At 42.6% G+C, this 21989-nt stretch overlaps 1 protein-coding gene across 5 annotated transcripts in view; it reads left to right on the top strand.

Moving 5' to 3' along the window:
• The window catches only part of GPR19 (G protein-coupled receptor 19), a 42598-nt gene that overhangs the window by 17250 nt on the left and 3359 nt on the right, over positions 1 to 21989 (top strand). For 2 of the 5 annotated variants that reach the window (XM_059935332.1, XM_059935333.1), the window contains exon 3: positions 14586 to 16976. The exons of 1 other annotated variant lie outside the window; for it this stretch is intronic. In XM_059935332.1, the coding sequence (XP_059791315.1) occupies positions 14586 to 15855 (1270 nt within the window). In that variant the 3' untranslated portion in view covers positions 15856 to 16976. Of the gene's footprint in view, positions 1 to 14585; positions 16977 to 21989 lie in introns of those variants that run through there. 2 more of the 5 variants (XM_059935334.1, XM_059935336.1) reach the window with 1 other exon arrangement.

Here is a 21989-nt window from a genome sequence, read left to right as displayed (position 1 = left end):
ATTTTAAAATGTTTTCTTAGTCTTTTTCAATGAAAGTAAACATTTGTTAAACACTAGCTTTTTTCCAGACATTGTTCTTAGCTCCTGTCTGTGTCATTTATTTTATTCTCACAACAAGTCAAGAAGGTGGATACTGTTTTTATCCTAATTTTACTGGTAAAGACACTCAATAAGCACATAGATGTATAGTAACTTATATAGGTTAACAGGTGATTTGAAACCCAGGCAGGTTGGCTTGCGAGCAGGGTTTCTCAGTCTCAGCACTATTGGCCTCTTGGGTCGGATAATTCTCTGCTGGGGGTCGGGGGGAGGCTGTCCTCTTCATTGTGGAATGTTTAGCAGCATCCCTGGCCTCTACCTACCAGACGTCAACACTTTCCTCCCCGAGTTGTGACAACCAAGAATGTCTCCTGATAGTGCCACATGTCCCCTGGGAGGCAAAATGACCTCTGAACCACTAGTCTAAGAGCCCGTGCTGTCAACCATGCATTATGGTTGAGATAACGTAGCCTCTTCACATTTTAAATGTGTTCAGAGTTATTTTCTTCTACATCTAAAGAAGGGACTATACACCTTTGAATTTGGAGGCAGGCTATGAAAACTCCCTGGGATGTCAGTGGCTTTAAAGAGCATAGGTAGGAAATTAATTATTTCCAGGTAAATGCTAGACTTTTGTAACAGGTTTGTCATGTCCCACCGTTGCCCAGTGTGGAGAATAGCCATGTTTCTCTCTCTTATTACCTTTTCCCTGGTTCTATGTGTCAGGCACCCTTAGCCTTCAAGAATTCAGATTTCAGGTGTACACTTATGGTATAGCAGGGCAGTGCTTATCAACCAAAGTGTCAGAATATGTCCCAAACAAAAAATGTCTGTTGCAAATAATTTCTAGCTAATAAAATACCAAAGTTTGCCGGTGATTCATTTTTTAAAAAAACTAATTAGAATAAATGTAAGGATATCTACATAATTATTTTCTTTTCAACATGACTTCTTAGGTTGAAGATTGTAGGCTGAGCTCCTGGTGTTGCACGTAATTCTGGTTGTGTCCGTAGGAGTGTATCACATGTATGGACACATTTGTCACATCTGCCTCTGAAGAAGAGGTTGAAAATTGCTGGTGTTGGTGATTTTGGTCAATCATTGCTGATATGCAGAGAGGATTAAAATAAGCACTGAGAAGTGATAGCAGTAGCATTTTAACTTACAAAATGTCTAAAAATATATGCCACTAAAAAATATATTAACCATGTGAAACATATGCAAATACATGTTCAGCCATATTTTCAGTCACATCTGACCACATATATAGTTGCATAATTTGCCCATGAAAAATACATGTTACTGCAAATTCAAATCTAACTTCTGCTCCATGAACTTGAAGGTTGCTTTCTTGGAAAGCCCTGATTGAAGACAGTGGTGCAGATCAAAATTTCCCCAGAGTGTTGATGTGAACTTGATGCGAGACAGAATGTAAATGCTTTTGAAAAACGGAAGTTCTTAGTAACTCCCTGTTCGGTGCTTACACTCGGTTCTTAACGAATCCTTCACCTTCTTTTCAAATAGCTATAAATCATATCTACTGTACAGCTCTTTGCTTTGAGTGTAATGAGTCTGGTCTTTGCCTCCCCCACCCCTTTCCTATTTCAGTCGTACAACTAAAGATGTTGATACTGAAATCAGACATTGGACATAAAACTGAACATTTCCCTCCCAAACTTGGACTCAATGAGCACACGGCAACTATTCAAAAAATGTTTGTTGTAATAAATTAAATTGAATTTGGCGAGCTGCAAATTCTGGGGCCAAATTGTTTTCTTCAAAATTTGAAAGATCCCTTACTAGGAGGAGAGGTGTGGAAAGTTGGTCGAGGACAGTCAGGGGTTCTAGCAAGTGTTTCTCCCTGCTGAGAAGTTTGGTGTTACATGGGATGGGAAGCAAACACAGGTGGCAGGTCTTCTTAGACCAGACCACTTCTTGCAAGGAATCTTCAGTAAGAGATTATTGGCACATCCAGGATAATTAGTGAGGAGGGCTTGGCTGGTACAATGCATCTCTCCTTTGGAGACCCAGGACTACCAATCTTGGACAGCAGAGGCTCAAGAACTGGGCCCCAGCAGCCCTAAACAGCTTCCGTGTCCTCCCATCACAATGCACTTTCAGGATGCACTCTCCGCCAGGTGAAAGTGGTGGATTAAAAGTTAAATGAAAGTGTGTTGCTCGTCACAATGTCTACCTATCAGTTGTAATTCATAGAGCAAAAATGACCCTAGAAATCATCTAGACCAACTCATTCATGTTGCAGACATGGAAATAGAGATTCAGGGAGATTAATTTACTTAAGGTCCTTACACTGATGTAAAAATAAGACCTGGGCCTCTTGACTTGCTGTTCAGTGCTTATAATCAGAATTACAACTTAGGTTTCTTAGTCTCCAGTCTAGCATTTAAGGTGAAGTAAGCTTTTGGGGGTTTCTAATATTCTAGATGATGGTGGGGTAGTGGAAAGTGATAGAATGGCTGGTATGAGTTTCAGTTTTCACACTCAGTTATATAACAGATGCTACACTGAATTAGTTTCTATTGCTGCTGTCACAAATTAACACAAACTTAGTGGCTTACAATAACGGCCATTTATTACATCACAGTTCTGCAGGTCAGGAGTCTGCGTGGGCTTGGCCAGTTTCTCTGTTTAGAGTCTCACAAGGCTTCAAGGTGTTGGCAGGACCATGCTCCTTTTTAGAGGCTCCAGGGACGATTCCCCTTCCAAGCTCATTTCGGTGGCTGGCAGAATCCAGTGCCTCGTGCTTTAGGACCAAGGTCACGTTTCTTTGATGGCTCTCCGTTGTGGGCCACCGGTAACTCCCAGAGGCCTCTCCCTGGTTCTTGCATGTGGGCCCCGGCATCTCAGAGCCAGAACAGCATGTTGATTCCTTCTCACGCTTGGAATCTCTCTCTGGCTTCTGCCGCATCTCTCTGCTACTAGCCGAGAAAGTTCTCTCTTTGTAAGGGCTCATTAGTTTGGGTCCCCCTGGATAATCCAGGATCATCTTCCCATTTTAAGTTTCATAACCTTAATTGTATATGCCGAGTCCCTTTTACTATGTAATGTAACATATTCACAGGTTCCAGGATTGGGGCATGGGCATCTTTGGGGGGCCATTCTGCCTACTTCACACATTATTTCCTTTAAATAATAGCGAGGCTCCATCCTACCAGGATAATGGGAAGTCGGTGACAGACACTCCTGGGACTGTCTTCCTCTTTCTAGGCCCTGGGGCTCTTACACACAGCACAACGTGTAGGGCGGTCCCTCTAGGCCTGGATCTCCTCTGATTGTAGCAGAGATGTAATTGTGGCCTGAGCTGGTGTGTGTCCTTGAAGGCTGATGGACCTGCTGCTTCGGGACACCTCCACCCCCGCCCTGCAGCAGTGGCCTTTTCTCCAGCTGGGGAGCTCTATTCCTTGGACACGCCTCCAGCACCACCGGTCCCTTACCTGGAGCACAGCGTGAAAGTGAGGCAAGGGTCCCAGGCCTACCTTTTCTTTTTAACTGCTTTATTTACATACCATTAAATTCACTCACTTTAAGGGTACAAGTCAGTGACTTTTGTTCCATTTACAGAGTTGTACAACCATCACATAATCCAATTTCAGAACATTTTCATCATCCTCAAAAGCTCCCTTGTGCTTGTCCAGGACTCCCCTTTGCAGGGCTCCAGGGGGGCACAGCCACATTCCTGGCTCAGAGGTCCTTGTTTCTCCCTCCTCCCCTCTGCAGAAATCCCCCCAGAGAACTCAGCTTCCAGAAGACAAGAGCCAAGGAAACAGGTTTGTCTCAGGCCCGGTGAGACAACTCACCCCTAAGACAAGGCAGTACTTTGGGCCTGGGTTCATCCTCCGAAGGGGACAGGAAAACAGTCCTAGCAAGGAGCACAGCGCACGCACATCAGTATCTCAGCAGCGTATCCTGTCTCTGTACTGGGCGGTGGGGTCTCCCAACTGCAGTTATCGGTGGGCAGCCGCTGACCCCATGCAGCAGTGACCTGCAGGGGAGTGAGCCAGACCTCCTCTCCTCCCCCCTTTCTTCCTCTCTCAGCAGAAAGAAGGTGTTCTTTGCTCACAGCTGAAATGACCTGATGGGCACACAGTGCGCAGTGGGGAGGGAGAATAGGGGAGCCAATCTGTGGCACAAGAGTGAAAGGAATTTCCCAGAGGCACTTTGTCCCTCCAGGCCCCACCTCGCTTTCTCTCTTCCCTACCCCCATGTGATAGGTTCTTTTCACTGCAAAGAATTCCGAGCCAACTTAAGCACAACAGCCTATCACAAGAGCAGTCCTAAGGCCAGGCCTCAAGGAGCCTGAAACATTGTTCAGGATCTGGAAGGAGGCTGGGGATCCGGGGCAGCCTGGTGACCAGATTTCCTTGTCCTGCCGTCTGTCTGCAGCAGGAGTCCTGGCGAGTCTACCGTAGGTGACCCTGTTCTCTGTCCCTGCTTCTCCTGCCTCCATGGCTTCCAGAACCTCCCAGCCCAAGAGAGGGGCCTCCTGCCAAGCTCTCTTATAACACCTCTTTTGTAGAACTTATTACAACTTACTGTCTTTATTTGTGCTTATTTCTTACTCTTCTCTCCACTCCTCCACAACTAATTAGACTGTGACCTTCATAAGGGTAGGGACAGTTTTGTTTGCCATTGTATATCCAGTTCTTAGCACAGTACGTTCTGGCACGTAGTATGATCTTAAAATATGTTTATGGAATGATGAATGAATTAATAAAAATGGGCAAAGAATCTGAAGAGACGTTTCTCCAAACTTATATATTCAGGGGCGAACTGGGTAGCTCTGCTTGGATATCTAATAGGAATTTAACTCAGCCAAAATAGAATTGTTGATTTCCAGCTCCCCAGACTTTTTCTTGCCCCATCTCAGACTCTCAAACCTAGGAGTCATCCCCATCCCCTAACATCAGCAAATCTTGGTGGCTCTGTCGTCTCCTAAATATTTTCAATGTCTATCTACTTTTTTTCCACCTACACTGCTACTGCCCTGGTCCGAGCCACCATCATCATGTACCTAGGTTACTGTAAGAGCCTCTTAGCTGGTCTCCCTTCTTCTACTCTCCGCCACCTACACAGCAACTAAAGTTGTATTTTTAAAGCACAAATCAGGTCATGCTCATATCCCTCTGTTGCTTAAAACCTGCAATGGATTTCACTGCAATAAGACTAACGCCGGTGCCCTGCAGTGCCGTATGTGATCTGACCCCTGCCTACATTTCTGATTATCTCATTTTCTTCCACATTCATATGCTCCAGCCACGTAACAAGCTCGTTCCTGCCCCAGGACCTTTGCACTCATTGTTCCTTCTGCCTAGAATGCTATTCTAATTTCCACATGGCTGGCTTCCTGTCATTGGGGTTTCAGCTCTAGTGTCACTTCTTCAGAGAATCCTTCTCTGGTGACTGTATCTGAAATAAGACCCTGTATCTGTCAGGATGCATTTAGAGGCAAATAACTGAAAACTCAAAAAGGGCTTAAGCCATAAAGGAACCTACTACTTATTTAACAAGTAGTCTGGAGGCAGGTGTCCTAGCAGTACCACAGTGTCAAGGCACTGCATGATATCTTTGTGAGTCTTAGGACCTCCCTTGACCTCATAACATCCCACCCAGTGCCCTGACATCATCACGTGACAGTTTACAAAGGCAGGAGGTGAGGGGCAGCCAGGTCCATAAGAGAGAACACTCCCCACACGCACTTTTCCTTTTATTAAGAAAGATTTTCCCAAGAGCCTTCCAGCACCCTGCCAGGAGACCTTCTCTTGTCTCAGTAGCCAGAAGCAGGTGATGTTGATGTGACCACCCCTAGCTGCAAGGAATGGTGGGAAGTGATTATCTTTCCTTTTCAGCCTCTGGAGAGAGGAAGGCAAGGAAGGAGTTGGGAATGGCCATTGGGTAACCAACCAACCATCTGCCCTCCATTTCCCATCCATTTTGGTTCCCCATTCTGCTTTATTTTTCTCCATAGCACTAACCATTTCTTTATTAATTGTGTAATTTTTCTTATTTAGCTGTGTAATACTGTTTCTCCCACTAGAGGAAAGCTCCATAAAAGCAGAGACCTTGTCTGTCTAGTTAACTTCTGTATCCCCAACATTTAGCACAATCCTGGCTCATACTAAGTGATAAAAATTTGGATATTTTGTGTGATTGAGGACTACTTTGCATATACCATCATAACAAATTAGTCATTTCTTACGGTGAGGTTTCTTGGTGTTTCTTTTTCTTTTTCTTTCCCATTTTATCTGACCACTGACTTTGTGAGAACAGTAGGGAGGGAAGTTCTGTGTTATTAAACCATTCCACACAGAACCCTACTAAGTGGCAGTTAGGGTGGGAAATACTGGATAGTGTCCTTTATACATTCCCCTAAAGAGGAGCCAGTATGACCTAACATTTTCTCCTGCAACTTGGTTTGCAGAGAATTTGGGGAGAATTGCAGCTCGTGGTCAACATAAACCTCCACATGGGGTGAAGCTCAGGCTCCTTTCTGAGATCATAGATCTCAGAGATAGACGGAGTCTCAGAGGTCACTGCTCTACTGATAATATGTAAAAAAATTTACTCTTTAAGTAGTGGTTACATTTTAAATGGAACTTTGGTGCTCACTTCGGCAGCACATATACTAAAATGGGACTTTGACTTTAAAAGAATGATGCTCTGATAGTGATAGAAGCCTTCCTGGTTTCTGGAAATCACGCCAAGGATGCTGACTTTGTTTATTTCTAATATTTTAGAATTCATGTAAAGAACAAAGAAAGGTAAAGGTGATAGAAGAGGAATAGTTCCTTAAATCTAGATATCTAGAATTTCTCACCCAGAAATGTCGTTATGGGTTATTTTGTGATGTTAGAAGAGGCTGTTCTGAAAATCCTTCTCTGTTCAAAAAATGATGTTCTCCTTGAAAGCTTAACCAATATTCAAACAAAAAGAAAACGTGCCAAGTCTGATCTCAGGAAACTGCTTGATCCCAGTTGGGAAACAGATTGAAAGGCATAGACCTGGAAATATTACGGAGGAATATTTATATATCTTATATAACAGGAGGAAAGGGAAAAGGACATTAGGGAAAATTCCAGGCTTATAAGTCGTGATGCTAGTGGTCTCAGATGGTGGAGAAGAAACTTGGTTTTCACTGAAAGTATGAGGTTCTTTTGCAATTATTCAAAATTATCTAAAGGAAATAATTTAAGCAGAATAGACTCTATATGCTTTTGAGAAACACATAGTCAATCCAGTTATATTACATCTTTTGGTTTAGGGTATAGAAAAAGGTTTTATCTGGCTAACATGTCACTAAAAAATCATCCCCAACTTGGAGAAAGGTTATGTTTATTTATTTGGACCCCAATGACTTTCCCCTTAAAAACAATGTTGTGAATGATGATTAGGTACCCAGGGCCCTTCACAAAAGCCATTCATCCTTAACAATGCTAAATTATGTGACTAATGTTAGTATTATCACTATAGTATGTGATGTGGTTACTAAAATTTGCTTGTCATATGGCTTAGAAGACTTTTATGGGCTGACAGTAGTAAGAGTGCTAATTTTTTCAGCACTCTTTATGTGCCAGACACCAAGCTAGGTGTGTTTTAGAACTACAGTAGGATAACACTTATTGAGTGTTTTTCTCATACCAGACAGATTGACTTGTAATAACTCATTTAACTCCTGTGCATCTGTTATCTCATTTAATCCTCATCATAATCAAACGAGATAGGGACTAACTGTCCCCAGTTTACAGATGAGAACACTGGAATCAAGCGGGTTAGATAACTTGTTTTGGGTCACACAACTAGTTAGTGAGTGACAGAGGAAGGACGCATACTTCAGCTGTCTGCTTCAAAGCCTGCACACATAACCACTTTGCAATATTGCTGTATTGTGAGATGAAAAATAAATGTTTTTCAGCAGAAGATTATGTTCTGGGTGTGTAGGTTTGTCAGATTTAGCTAATAAAAATACAGGACGCCAGTTAAATATTGTAGGGGATATTACATGGGACATACTTATGCTAAAAAATTATGTGTTATTTATCTGAAATTCACATTTAACTGGGCATCCTGTGTTTTATCTGGCAGCCCCATCTGGGTGGCACATTATGAGAACGTGTCTCTGTCTCTCTGGTTTTCCTGTTCCCCACCACAGTCATGCTGGTGGCTACCTGGGCCTTAACATGGTTCTGTAAAGCACATAGCTCAGTGTCCACACCAGAGCCATAGCTCAGAGCCGGAAAGCAAGATAGGAACTCAGCAAGCTTCTGAAGAGCCTATGGGACCTCCTTAGCCATTTGTAAATTCAGGGATGTGTGTAAGTTCAGGACTTTGGGATAGGTTGCCCTGTAAACTCTGCCCTACTGGAAGCGGTGGGCTGGTCAACGTTTAACAACTGGCTCTTCAGGGAAAAAACCTATTTGTGATGTTTGTCCGTTTCATGGTGTGAATATTCCTACCATGGCTGATTCATGATACCAACATGATGTCACTGAACTTGGAGTTGGGAAGGAATGTGCACAGCTGGCTCTGAGGAGCCCCATGCAAGCCAGTCCCAGTCTACCTCTGTTTCATTCTTATTTCATATATAGGTAAATCAAGCCTACATAACAGTGAAAGATTTAAGGAAAATATCTACCAGCATTATATTTCCTAAATTACAACAATTAAAATTTAAAAGAGAATTTCCTACTCAGGGAAATACTATTGATCAAACTTTTTCTGCCCTTTAATCAAACTGAAGTCTAGAGTTCTGCTTTCATTCCACATTTAATTAATTAATTAATTTTTGGCTGTGTTGGGTCTTCGTTTCTGTGCGAGGGCTTTCTCTAGTTGTGGCAAGCGGGGGCCTCTCTTCATCGCGGTGCGCGGGCCTCTCACTATCGCGGCCTCTCTTATTGCGGAGCACAGGCTCCAGACGCGCAGGCTCAGTAGTTGTGGCTCACGGGCCTAGTTGCTCCGCTGCATGTGGGATCTTCCCAGACCAGGGCTCGAACCCGTGTCCCCTGCACTGGCAGGCAGATTCTCAACCACTGCGCCACCAGGGAAGCCCCTCATTCTGCATTTAAAAGGCAACAAGTTAATCATCTGCGATAATGAATTTCCAATATTCTCACATTCTTTATTCTGAAGAAAGGCTGTATTTCTAGACCAACATTTCTACTGCACTTTTGATGCTAAGCCTCTGTGCAGTATATAGTGGGAGTGATTTTTTTCCCCCAAATGTTCACTGTGTCACATATTTCTCAGCTAGCATATTGAACAGATGTATCTGTGGGTAGCAAGAGGCTGTGGGGGAATAACTTTATATTCCTATGTTTGATTGAGAAGTCCATGTACAGCCAGTTTGACTGTCTGAATTCACATCCAGCCCACTGTGGCTTTCCAACAGTATGACCCTGGGGAAGAACTTCAGTTTTTCTCAATTGTAAAACAGGGCTAATCATGTTACCTACCTCGAAGGGCTACGCATATGAAGTACCAGACACGTAGTAAGCACAAAATAAATACTAACTCTTGGTAGTAGTAATGTTATAAATACTGTCATCATTGTAATTAATCTCACTGCTCATTAGTAAACAGCCAATGTATCTGCTTAGGTGCAGCAGATACTTTCCATTCTACAGAAAATGTTTCCGTTCATTTTTTTTTTCCAACCAAATCATATAAATATTCAACATTATAAAATTCTAATTTGCCATTAAATTTTTAAACAAATGTCAGAAAAAAATGGTCTTCCTATATTATGAGAACATCTGTGGATCTTTATAATTTCAGGAGGGAAAAAGAAATCCGTTGTTAGGGTTTTTTGAGTCTAGAAGAAACCTAACCAGCAAGGATATGCTTATCCAGGAATAGCCGCTGGCAAACTGTGAAGTAAACACAGTTTCTCATCTGTGCCCCTCTATTCCTCTTTGTGGTCCTCTCATTAGTTTCTAATCATTCATACATTCAGCCATCCATCAAAATACGATTTTCAAAAAGTTAAAATCATGACTGTCATTCATCATGACTCTCATTCAAATATAGAATGAACACCATGTCAAAGATTTATTAACTTATTACTGAAGGAACTGATGAGCTAATAAGGTTGCTTCCAAGAGCATTTGAATAAATGGATATTTATAGGGTTTTTTGTCGTTGCTGTTGTTTGTTTCCTTAAATAATGTGAGCATAAGATTGCTAGGAGGCACAGAGCTGGTTACTGCCCTACAGGGCAATAAGTCTATAACCTTTGGGGTTATTTTTTCTACTAGACAGAAATTTGCATGTTAGCGTGTAATGTCTGGGTGCTAGTCATATAGTAATAGCAAAATCAAGCACAGATACATTCTTCCAGAGAATTAAATGATCCTTGGGGAAGCCCATTTAACAATGTCGTAGCATGACATTAAAATGTTATGCTATGGGGACCTCCCTGGCGGTCCAGTGGTTAAGACTCCACGCTTCCAATGCAGGGGCTTGGGTTCGATCCCTGGACAGGGTGCAGCCAAAAAAAAAAACTTATGCTATGCTCTCTGTGCCTTATTTTCAAGTATTGGATGATTTTTCTTAACACCTCTATCCATTTATGTATTCAGTAAACCTTTATTAATATCTGTATGCCCCAGGGATATAAGGACACAGTCACTGTCTTTAAGGAACTCATAATGCAGCAGGGGAGACAACGTTCAAAATAAAAATTACAGTATAAAATGATAGACATATCATCTTATATATAGACCCAGACCTCTGTAATGATGGGACTCTCCAGGGTCCCATTATTTCAGAGGTCCCCCAGTCCGTAGCTCTACACCATGTCAACCCATCCACCATTTTCCCCACCTATATATTAAAACCCATCTCTTAGAGCCCAATAGATGAATAATTCCTCTCTTAGATAATATATAGATAGAGATATATTTTAAAATAGGGGCCCTCAATATCAACCCAATGGAGTGTGTCATGTGGCAGTCTCCGAGTTGGTTGGGAACAGACAGGTTGAGCAGGAAAGAGGTGAAGAAGTCTTTCTTGTTGCTGCTATAATTACTGCATATGGATGACCCAGACATAATTATGAATTCCGCAGCCCTTGTATTTCAGAAACACCCCCTTGAAGATGTATTTATTTCCAAATTAATGGAGCAGGGGAGACCTTTCTGAACTTTTACTTTGGGACCCTAGAATTTAGTTGTAATATGGCAGACCATGTTTTCTGGGAGGGGGTGCAGGAGGCTGTCTGAGGTCACCTAAACTACCTTGACTGTCCCTTACATGAGAGTTGACCTGGGTGACTTCAGTGTCACCTGCCCTGCTCAGCTCTGGAGCCACGTTTTCCCCTGCCTCCGTGGTCACCAGCGTTTCGGCTCTCTGAGAACACACGGTGATTTTCTGTCTCTGCATTTAATGCTCCTAGCAGAGCCACCTAGAGTAGGAGGCCTGTATTTCAGTTCTCTGTACTTATGGAGTCAATTCAGTAAATAGCCAACGAGCGATTATTAACGTAAAGAACTTCAGTGGAAGCTGTAGAGCACGGACAAAGAATAATGCCCTTTTCCCAGGACCCCATAGTTAATGAGAGAAGACAGAAACATGGAAGCCATTCTAAAGCAGTGATTGTTAGTCTGGGCTGCACGTTGGGATCACCTGGGGAACTCTGAAACATCCCGATGCCCAGGCTGCACTCCAGAGCAGTTAAATCAGAATCCCTGAGGGTAGGACCCGGGCATCAGTATGTTTTTTTAAAGCTCCCTGGGAGAGTTCAGTGTGTCGCTAAGCTAGAGAACCGTGGCTCTAAAGCAAAACAAACTGGGAAAAGGAGTAACAACATGCTCTCTGAACAAGGAATCCACAGCCATTCTGTATATTCTTATCCACTGTGTGACCACATTTCAGCCCATGAATGTGGAAAATGTAACCTCTCATTGTAACCATGGGGAAAATGTAGGTCAGTTTGCTTGTAGGGCGTTTAGAGACTGTATAGTCTGGGAGGTATGGTCTGCAGAAGACTATACCTCTAAGGGGAAAAGGGCCCAGAAAAGATCAGCCCTAGAAGGATGACCCCCAAATCATTCCACATGCTTTCTCCCTCCCTTGGAATGTTTGGGGCTTTTTAAAAAAACCCCTTGTGTTCCTGAAGAAGGGACCTTCATCCTCCAGGTCCCCGGCTTACACCTCACCTCCTTTGTGAAGCCTTTCCTTTCCTTCCCCCTATCCCAAGAAAAATCGGGTCCCTATATTTCTCTGTCACTTAGCTCCTTATCTACTAATTATAATTATTATAGAATTTAGTTATACTATGGCAGACAGCTCATTTATACATTTACCCTTTTATGAGCCTTACTTTTCGTTGTTCTCCTAGTACCTAGCATAGTTTCTTGGTGTATTGAATGAGTAAACAGAGCCGCAGCACTTTTAGGTCCAGTCAGAAAAGTCGTGCCATCAGTCAGGGGAGACCTAGACTCGAGAACTTCTCAGGCTCCCTCGTCCCATTTCTGAGCAGCGGGGTCCTGCGCTTCCAGGCGGGAATGTGTGGGGCCGGGGCGGGGCGTCAGGGAAATTGGTGGACACACTAGTTGATGTAAAGCAGCTGGAGGAGAGGATGGGCGAAGGTCTCGCAGCGCTTTGGTGGTAGTGGTGATCTTGAGTTTCATCGGCAGAGTTTTGCTGTGAGAGGAAGAAGGAAACAGAAGGAAGTTCACAGGTTTCAAAGTGTGTGTGGAGCTATGGGAAAGTGCCTGTGCTACCAGCTCCTGTTGTATTTAGGCCACAGGCATCCCCCAAGAGTTTAGAACAGCTCTTTCTGTCTGGGAAAATAGGTCGTCTGTTTTATTTTTAAACTTTAAATCTTTTTAAAAAATTGTAGGGTTTTTTTTTTTTTTGGTTTTGGGGTGTTTTTTTTTGTGGAATTTTGTAGGTTTTACACAAATAAAGGTGAAAAGATTATTTCAATTTTGTAAGGATAACAGTCATGCATTCCAGATTTTCTAGGACAGTGCTAATTTTAGATCTTACGTCCTGTCTTCAGACCGTGTATCCTAATTTTTTATATGGAAAATATGGTAGCTAGTCTTACAGTTTACTATCAACCAGTCAGCCATGCTTAAAGGTCTTTTAGTTATTAAAATGGCTAATTACCTTACATTTCTCTTTGAGAAATTAAGTAGGGCTGTTTCATGGACAAAAAAAAAGCCTTGAAGGGAACCTGGACCTGGCCTTTAGTGCATTGCCCTGAGCCCCAGACTTTTGTTGAATGTGGTTTCTTGGTGAGGACAGTATCTATTAACACCCTCTCCCTACCACAAGTCATTGGGAAAACCCTTCAAGGAAAAATGGGTCATTAAGAACTGTTCTTTCATATAGAACTGTTCTTTCATCTCACCTCTAAACCCCAGAAACGTTCCTCTGTGAGGTGTAGTGACAGGAGCCCCGGAGAGGGACGGAAGCCCTGCTGAGCCTTTGCTGGTGTGCCCTCCCCTGCGCCACCGGCCAGGTGGAATCGCTGTGGTTATTATGGATTCAGCCGCTGTGCTTTCTCTTTCTGCTTAATAGATTCAGACCAAATTAAACCCTAATGATCGGACTGCAAGCAGTCACCTCAATTTTAATTGAATGGCCCACAATGATACAGGCTTTTTCCCTATTAAAAAGTATACCTTTTTTTTTTTCCCTCACTGAATAGTAGGGAAAAAAGAGTTAAAATAAAGGCTGGGTGAAGTTAGAGTTGGTTGCTTATAATCATCTGAATGCCATAAGGTTTCTAGTAACCTGGTTACACATTCATTAGGGGACATCTTGTATATTCCTCAGTCAGGGTCGTTTTGTGAAACACTAACAACAGAATAGCATCAAAATATGTCACTGATAGGTGGCCTATCATCTTTCGGAAAAAAAAACAGGCTATGTTTATGTGTCATTAAATGAGCTACTTCTGGCTCATGTGAAAGTGTTATGTTTGCTCCATGTGCTGCCATAATGCTTTTGTAATGGAAATTCTACAATAAGTAAGGACAAGGTCGTTCCCAGTAGCCAGTCAGTCTGTATTCACAGATTTCTGTTCGCTTTTTCCATAGCTGACGCCTGTGTGTTTCCATCTGCCCGTTTTCCTCCCTTGCAGCCTCGTTACTTTAGTGTTACGACATTCAGGAACTTCTCACGTACCTCCCAGGATTCCAGCAGCACTTCATTTGGGGGTAACGCCCTAACCATGAGCCAGATTTGAGCTCTCTAACCCTCCGTGATCCCCAGCGTATGAAGGGAACAAGGTTCAGCGTAGGAGTGGGGTTTGCTGTGAGTTCCACCGCATTTGACTAAAGGTCAGGAGAGGGGGAGGCCAGGGAAAGCCTGAGCTGGGATCAGCTGAAACCGCCCTAAAATGAAAGAGAAACGGGGCCAGAGCTTTTTCTGGGTAGTAGTCGTGTTTTCCTGCCAACACACAAGTCCTACTCATTGACAGATGACAACCGATCTAAGCGTCAAATAAGATTGTTAGTCTTAGGAATCAATCCGTGTAACACCGTTTTAACAGGAGGCCTCATTCTTCTTTTCTTATCCAGAACTAAGAGGGAAAAAATGAATATGGTTTTTGCTCACAGAATGGATAACAGCAAGCCGCCTTTGGTTGTTCCTACACTTCTGGTGCCCCTCCAAAACCACAGCTGCACAGAAACGGCCTCCCCTCTGCTGAGCCGAGACCTGACGGAGCTCTACGAGGAGCACGGCTGGAGGAGCAACGGAACAGACGTGCGCGACAGACCGAACCCCGGGGAAGTGGCCACAGCCAGCATTTTCTTTGGGGCCCTGTGGTTGTTTTCTATCTTTGGCAATTCCCTGGTGTGTTTGGTCATCCACCGGAGCAGGAGGACTCAGTCCACCACCAACTACTTCGTGGTGTCCCTGGCGTGTGCCGACCTGCTCATCAGCGTGGCCGGCATGCCTTTCGTCCTGCTGCAGTTCACCACCGGCCGGTGGGCCCTGGGCAGCGCCACGTGCAAGGCCGTGCGCTACTTTCAGTATCTCACCCCGGGCGTCCAGGTCTACGTTCTCCTCTCCATCTGCATAGACCGGTTCTACACCATCGTCTACCCTCTGAGCTTCAAGGTGTCCAGAGAAAAAGCCAAGAAGATGATTGCAGCGTCCTGGATCTTTGAGGCGGCCTTTGTGACCCCCGTGTTCTTTTTCTATGGCTCCAACTGGGACAGTCATTGTAACTATTTCCTCCCCTCCTCTTGGGAAGGAACTGCCTATACCGTCATCCATTTCTTGGTGAGCTTTGTGATTCCATCCGTCCTCATAATCTTATTTTACCAGAAGGTCATAAAATACATTTGGAAAATCGGCACCGATGGTCGAACAGTGAGGCGGACGATGAACATCGTCCCGAGGACAAAAGTGAAAACTATCAAGATGTTCCTCATTTTAAATCTTCTGTTTTTGCTCTCCTGGCTGCCCTTTCATGTTGCTCAGCTGTGGCACCCCCATGAACGAGACTATAAGAAAAGTTCCCTTGTTTTTACAGCTATCACATGGATATCCTTTAGTTCCTCAGCCTCTAAACCTACTCTGTATTCCATTTATAATGCCAATTTTAGGAGAGGAATGAAAGAGACTTTCTGCATGTCCTCGATGAAGTGTTACCGAAGCAATGCCTACACTATCACAACCAGTTCAAGGATGGCCAAAAAAAACTATGTTGGCGTCTCAGAAATCCTCCCCACGGCCAAAGCTGTAGCCAAAGACTCAAGCTATGGTTCATTTGACAGGGAAGCCAAGGAAAAAAAGCTTGCTTGGCCCATTAATTCAAATCCGCCCAATACTTTTGTCTGATTTCTCAGAATTCTTTCAATTACTGTTATGTACCAGAGATTAAAACGTTTAACTGTAAAAACAGAAGCTATTTATATATATTTTTCGATCAACTTTCTGAGGGAAATGTTTGATTTTGTAAAATGCACTCACTATTGATTTTAGTTTTCGTGTTTTTTATTTTAGTTGCTTTTTGTTTTCGAGGAAGCTTTCACCTTGAGCTTATGGTCAACAGTCCCTTTACTATATGAGTTACATGCATTAAAAAAAAGAATGCTTTCCTACTTTTTATTTACCATTAGGTCCAAAAAGCATAAGCCATATACACAGTCTTTGATTAATGATTCAACCTGGTTTTATTGTTTCCTTTTTCTCCTCCCTACTGAAATTTTGTTAACTATGGGCTTCTGTTCCAAATGAAATCTCCTGTGTGACACATTTCAGAGACTTGAATTTCTCTACTAAGCAACATTTAGAAAGTGTTAATATTGTATATGTTTTTACATTACCTTCTGTCCGGATCTGTTCTGGAGAGCACTCCATATATTGGAATATACTGGAACTTGCTGGGTAGTCTTCTGTGATCGAATTATAATCAGGATTCTTAGGGAAAGAAAGCTTATAGAGTTGCCTAATTTTGGTCTCTGTCTCTTTTTCTCTCTCTCTTTCATTCTCCCTTAACCTAACCAGCTGATGATGCCTTGAAACATTTGAAGCGGCCGTGCTGTTTTCCTCACATCTGTGTCCCATCTAGGCTGTGTCCAGGATGTTTACGTCTCTTCTGAGTTAAACTCAAGAAAATGAGCAGGGACCCTGGCTGGGCAAGCCCAGAAAATGCCAAAGGGAGAAGTGCAGATGGGATCTCCCTGCGCTCTGCAGTTCAGGCAGACACCTTTGGCTGCCCGACGCTGCCCCTATACCCTAGGACAGCAAGGGCAAGGAGCACTTTCTTCTTTCTCCTGGACACTCAGGCATGAGGCCGTTTCTCCAGCCAGCACTTCCTGCCCCTCCTCTCTCTCCAGGATGTATCGTCGTACCCTCACCAAGCTCAGACTCTTCTTTGGCTGTGGTAACTCGAGATTTTCTTCTCTGGTTGCCAGGTCTCCGTTATTTCAAATCTAGGACTAGCACATTTTAAAGATGTACTTATTCAAACAATAACGGGTTTACAGACAAGACTGGTGTGCATTTTCACACCCTAGTTAACAAGAATTGCAAATAATAATATCAGTCGTTCAGTGATTTTACCTGTATTATCTCACTTTATCCTCTCAAGTATTCTGTGATGTTCATATTATCATCTCTACGTGACTTGCCCAAGTCGGAGTGTGACCGAGCGGTTTTTCACCTTCAGGTCCCCTAACTGCAAGTCTGTTGCTCTTTCCTTGACATGACAGATTTCTCTCTAGGGAATGCATGAGTAGCCAAACCCATCCAGACCTCTGGGGGCCTAATGGCTGCTGCCTGCGTGGAAATCTTGAGGTCTGGGAGAACGTGGCATTCTTAACAGGAGAGTATAGAAATTTAGCGAGCTGGCCCTCACTTTTTCCTTGGCTGTGGCTAGGTTCCTGGGCTGGTGGTGCTAAACGTCTGAAATGGGAAAGAAGCTGTACATCCCACCTCGCAGACACAGGGAAACAAGACAAGATGAGGCTTGGTATTTGCGGCAAAGAATGAGAACAATAAAGTATTCCATCCACAAAACATCTACAGAGCTGATGCATTTAAGTGGAGGTGATTTCTTTAATCAAAGTCAAAAGATAAAAACAGTGTCTTTTATTTTCTTCCTTTTCTTTCTCCTCCACATATTCTTCCTTATCCTATCAGCCAATGGCTGACCAGACAAAATGAGCCAGATGTTTATGTCACATGGCCCTTGTATTTTGTGGTTCAGAGTTGTTAAAAAATAGAAGAGACCCTGCAGTACTTATTTTTTCTAATTTATTTTTTAAAGTTAGATTGTAACAAGTAAAATTTAATTTACTTTAATTTTATTTATATATGTATTTTAGGTCTCAGTTTAAACCAAAAAAGACTAGATGATTACAAAGCTCCATTCTGTCTTTAATGTTCTGTGAGTTTACCCCAGTGGGTGGAAATTCAGTGAGACAACCTCTTACAAACTCTTGTTATCGAGATTAGTTTTTTTAAAAAATCCCCCCAAATAATGACAAATTAAGAGTGTTAATCAAATCACAATGGAGAGAGCTCTAAAGTCTCATGACCTATGATAATTCAGCTACATTTTCTCAGCATGTGGATAATTCATTGTATTTTTTTTTTTTTAGTTTAGTTTAATATTTAGGATTCCTGTTGTCTCACTTGATCCTGAATTTGGAAGAAACTGGATGTAACGCACAGATTGATGAAGATTTGCATAAGCCCCAGCCGTACGGGAACAACATTCACCATACCTCACGTTTACCTGCCAAGCACAGGGAGGCAGGCTGTTGAGGGGAATAAGAAAACGACTCCAGTCTCCTTACCAGGCACATGACGAGGGGCATCACAAATGTGGATTCATGTAGCCTCCAAACAGGAGTTCAGGAAAGCTAACGGGGAGCAGGGTTCTGAGGAGAGCAGTTCCCCTACCCGGCTCCAGGTGCCCACAGACCATCAGAGGACGGGGCAGGGTCACTTCCTTTGAGGTGGAATTCGAATTTCTCCTTTTCTTCTCATCTTCAGTGAAATCATTAGTCCCACCAGCCTGCTGGTCAAAGGCCATCAGCACATCCTGCTCAGATACACTTCCCTGTGGACCTTCTGTCACAGGTTTCCCCAGGGTGCCTGGAACCAATGAATGCCCTGGGCCAGAGTTCTCAGCAAGGGCAATTTTATCCAGGGGGACCTCCACCCAGCATGTGGGGAGCAGAGTCATGTGCCAGATAAGGTTGTCACTCTTGCCTCTCCTGGTGGGTGCAGTGCTTCCCTTCACCCTCCAGCCTTGCTGCCACCTGCCAAACTCGCTTTGAAGCAACAGAAGCAAGATCCTGGAGCTGCTGGACCAGGATCAGCTTCAAGGTTATGCTCCTTATAAAAACCACACGTAACCGAAGCAAAGAATTAGACTTTTAGAGTAGAAGGAATGGGACGTTGGGAGACCTAACCCAAGCCCCTCACTGTTTAGAAGAGCAAATTATGTCCAAGAGAGGTCAAAGTAGGGGTACACAAAAATGCCTTCTGCCAACCAGTCCAACATTCTTTAAATTTGCCGTGCTGCTGGCATGATGCATTCACTGGAGTGAAAAAAATCCTCACTGTGTTGGGAAGAATATGAAAAGAATAAACAATTCCCCATTGCTTAGTGAACCTGCTAATTCATCTGGAGCAGAGACGACCTTAGGGGGCCGTGATTAGACAGCCATGGAAACAAACCAGCTTGGTGCCACTGTTTTGCAGAACGACCGCTTGGTGGCACTGTGGCCAGTGGGCAGACCCCACCAGCTCTTCACAGGGCCTGGCACACTGGCGATTTGGGGGAAAGTCCTCGTTGCGTAGCAACAAGACAGTGAAAATTGCTGAGCACCCAGAGCAGCAGCTGCAGATGAACTAATCAGTGTGTTCAAAACACAAAGCATCTAAACATAGGAGGAAATTCCAAAATAATTAATACCCTTTACAGACATGAAATCACTAGTCAAAATATTATTTTAAACCCATTTTACAAATGGTAGCATTTTCGAAAAACCCCGTCATCTCACCAAACACGCAGTTGTGCCACCCACACTTACCAGGGCCTCTCTCTTTTCTCCTTTTATTATTTGACTCTGAGAATTTATGGATTCCATAGCAGTGTAATCTAGACTTTCCCTAAAAGTAAATGTTCCTGTGTTCCTGGTAAGTAGGCAGTTAAATTTATTTTAGGTTAAATTTAATTTTGGCCCGTCTCATTTCCCTCAGACCCTCTTTAATTTTTTGAGCCCCTACCTACAATCTGGGCCATTCTGAATTGTTTGCTCAACTGAACACTTCTGTTCAAAAGCTCTGTCTTCTTTCTCAGGAGAAGCCTCCTTATTATTATTTTTTAATTGAAGTATAGTTGATTTATAATGTTGTGTTAGTTTCAGGTGTAAACTGGACACCTGAAGGTAAAAGTATATATTCTTTTCCATTATCAGATAGGTTATTACAAGATATTGAATATACTTCCCTGTGCTATACAGTAGGTCCTTGTTGTTTATTTATTTTATATATAGTAGTGTGTATCTGTTAATTCCAAAGTCCTAATTTATCCCTCCCCCTCCTTTCCCCTTTGGTAACCATGAGTTTGTTTTCTATGTCTGTGAATCTGTTTCTGTTTTTTGTTTTTTGTTTTTTTTTTTATATTGGAGTATAGTTGATTTACAGTGTTGTATTAGTTTCTGCTGTACAGCAGAGTGATTCAGTTATACATATACAAATATCTATTCTTTTTCAGATTCTTTTCCCATATAGGTTATTACAGAATATTGAGTAGAGTTCCCTGTGCTATACAGTAGGACCTTGTTGTTTATCTATTTTGTATATTGTAGTTTGCATCTGCTAATCCCAAACTCCTAATTTATCCCTCCCCACATTTCCCCTTTGGTAAGCATAAATTTGTTTTCTATGTCTGTGAGTCTGTTTCTGTTTTGTAAATGAGTTCATTTGTATCATTTTTTTAGATTCCACATGTAAGTGATATCATATGATATTTGTCTTTTTCTGTCTGACTTACTAGAAGAAGCCTCTTTAAAAGTATTGCTTTTTAAAAACTCTCATCAACCCTAACTGAGTTATACAATTAGGATTCACCTATAATTTGAAGAATGTGTGATTTTAATTCTGCAGGAAAATGACCCCCAGAAATGCTGGGTGTGTGTATCTGGTTTCAGGGTTATGATGCAGGTCTGGAAGCTTGAGAACATCATCTGGTTTTCAGTGGCAGACAGTCAATACAGCAGTTTCAGCTGTTTGCCCACAACAGCTAGATATGGGAAATGAAAACTATAAGGGAATTCTGAATGAATCCTCTCTATTCTGTTTCCCTGCAATACCTTCCAAAGAGTGCTCTGTTTTAGGAGACTGTATTCTGCTAGTAGGACCCTGAATGTGCTAGACAGACCATGGCATGGAAACCTGGGCAGCAAAAGAGTTGTGAAGAGTTTTATGGTGGAGAGGGTGGGGAGCACAGTGTCTGAGAAGAATGGATTTATACTCTATTCATCAGTCCAGATTCATTAAAATTCTGGGCTATCTGATTCTCCAGGTAGATGGACTATATATACTTGAATGACCCTTTAAAAATTAGTAAAAATTGGGCACAAGACTCCAGTGACACCTCCAGCCAGCAAAGTTTTCCTTAAAAACAAGTATGATGGTTGTTTTCAAGGGCTCTGGAATCAACTTCTGTGTTGAAGCTCAGGTTCTGCTTACCACCTATTTAACCAGCAAATTCTCAAACCTCAGCTTCTCTATTTTTAAAATGGGGAAAATAACATGCCTACCTGTATTAGGGTTCTCCAGGAAGAGCAGAACCAATAGGACATAGATGACAGATAGATAGATGGATAGATGACAATATTTTAAGAAATTGGTTCTTGAGATTAAGGGGGTCAGCTTGAAGTTTGTAGGGTGGGTGGCAGGCTGGAAACTCAGGTAGTTGCTGTAGTCTTCAGTTTGAAATCTAGGGCAGGCCAGCAGGCAGGATTTGATGCTCCAGTCTTGAGGCAGAATTTCTTCTTAGGGAAACCTCATTTTTTTTTTTTGCTCTTAAGGCCTTTAACCAATTAGATAACCATATTATCAAGGATAATCTTCTTTACTTAAAGTCAGTTGGTTGAAGCTGTTGAGCACATCTACAAAATACCTTCACTGCACCACCTACGTTAGTGTTGATTAAATAACTTGGTATTCTACCGTAGCTGACATGTAAGACTATCATACCACCTTATAGGATTGTAATAAAATGAGCCCAGACCCATGTAAATCATTCATTCAGTGCATTACCAAACACATGGGAAGCCCTCAAAAAAGGTTTTCTATTGTTGTTATTTAAATTTAGTTGTTGCTAACCCAATGGATTTTTCCATTTTCAAGTTATTCAGCACCTATTGCTATGTGCTAACTAGTAGAAACAGGTTTTTAAAACCATTCTCAAATTGTGGCATTGTTTTCCTTCTTTAGCATTTTTCCTT

Source organism: Balaenoptera ricei, chromosome 10 (genome assembly GCF_028023285.1).
Source record: "Balaenoptera ricei isolate mBalRic1 chromosome 10, mBalRic1.hap2, whole genome shotgun sequence".
NCBI classification, from domain to species: Eukaryota; Metazoa; Chordata; class Mammalia; order Artiodactyla; family Balaenopteridae; genus Balaenoptera; species Balaenoptera ricei.
The sequence above is the reverse complement of the archived record's forward strand: the minus strand, read 5'-3'. Positions and strand labels throughout refer to the sequence as shown.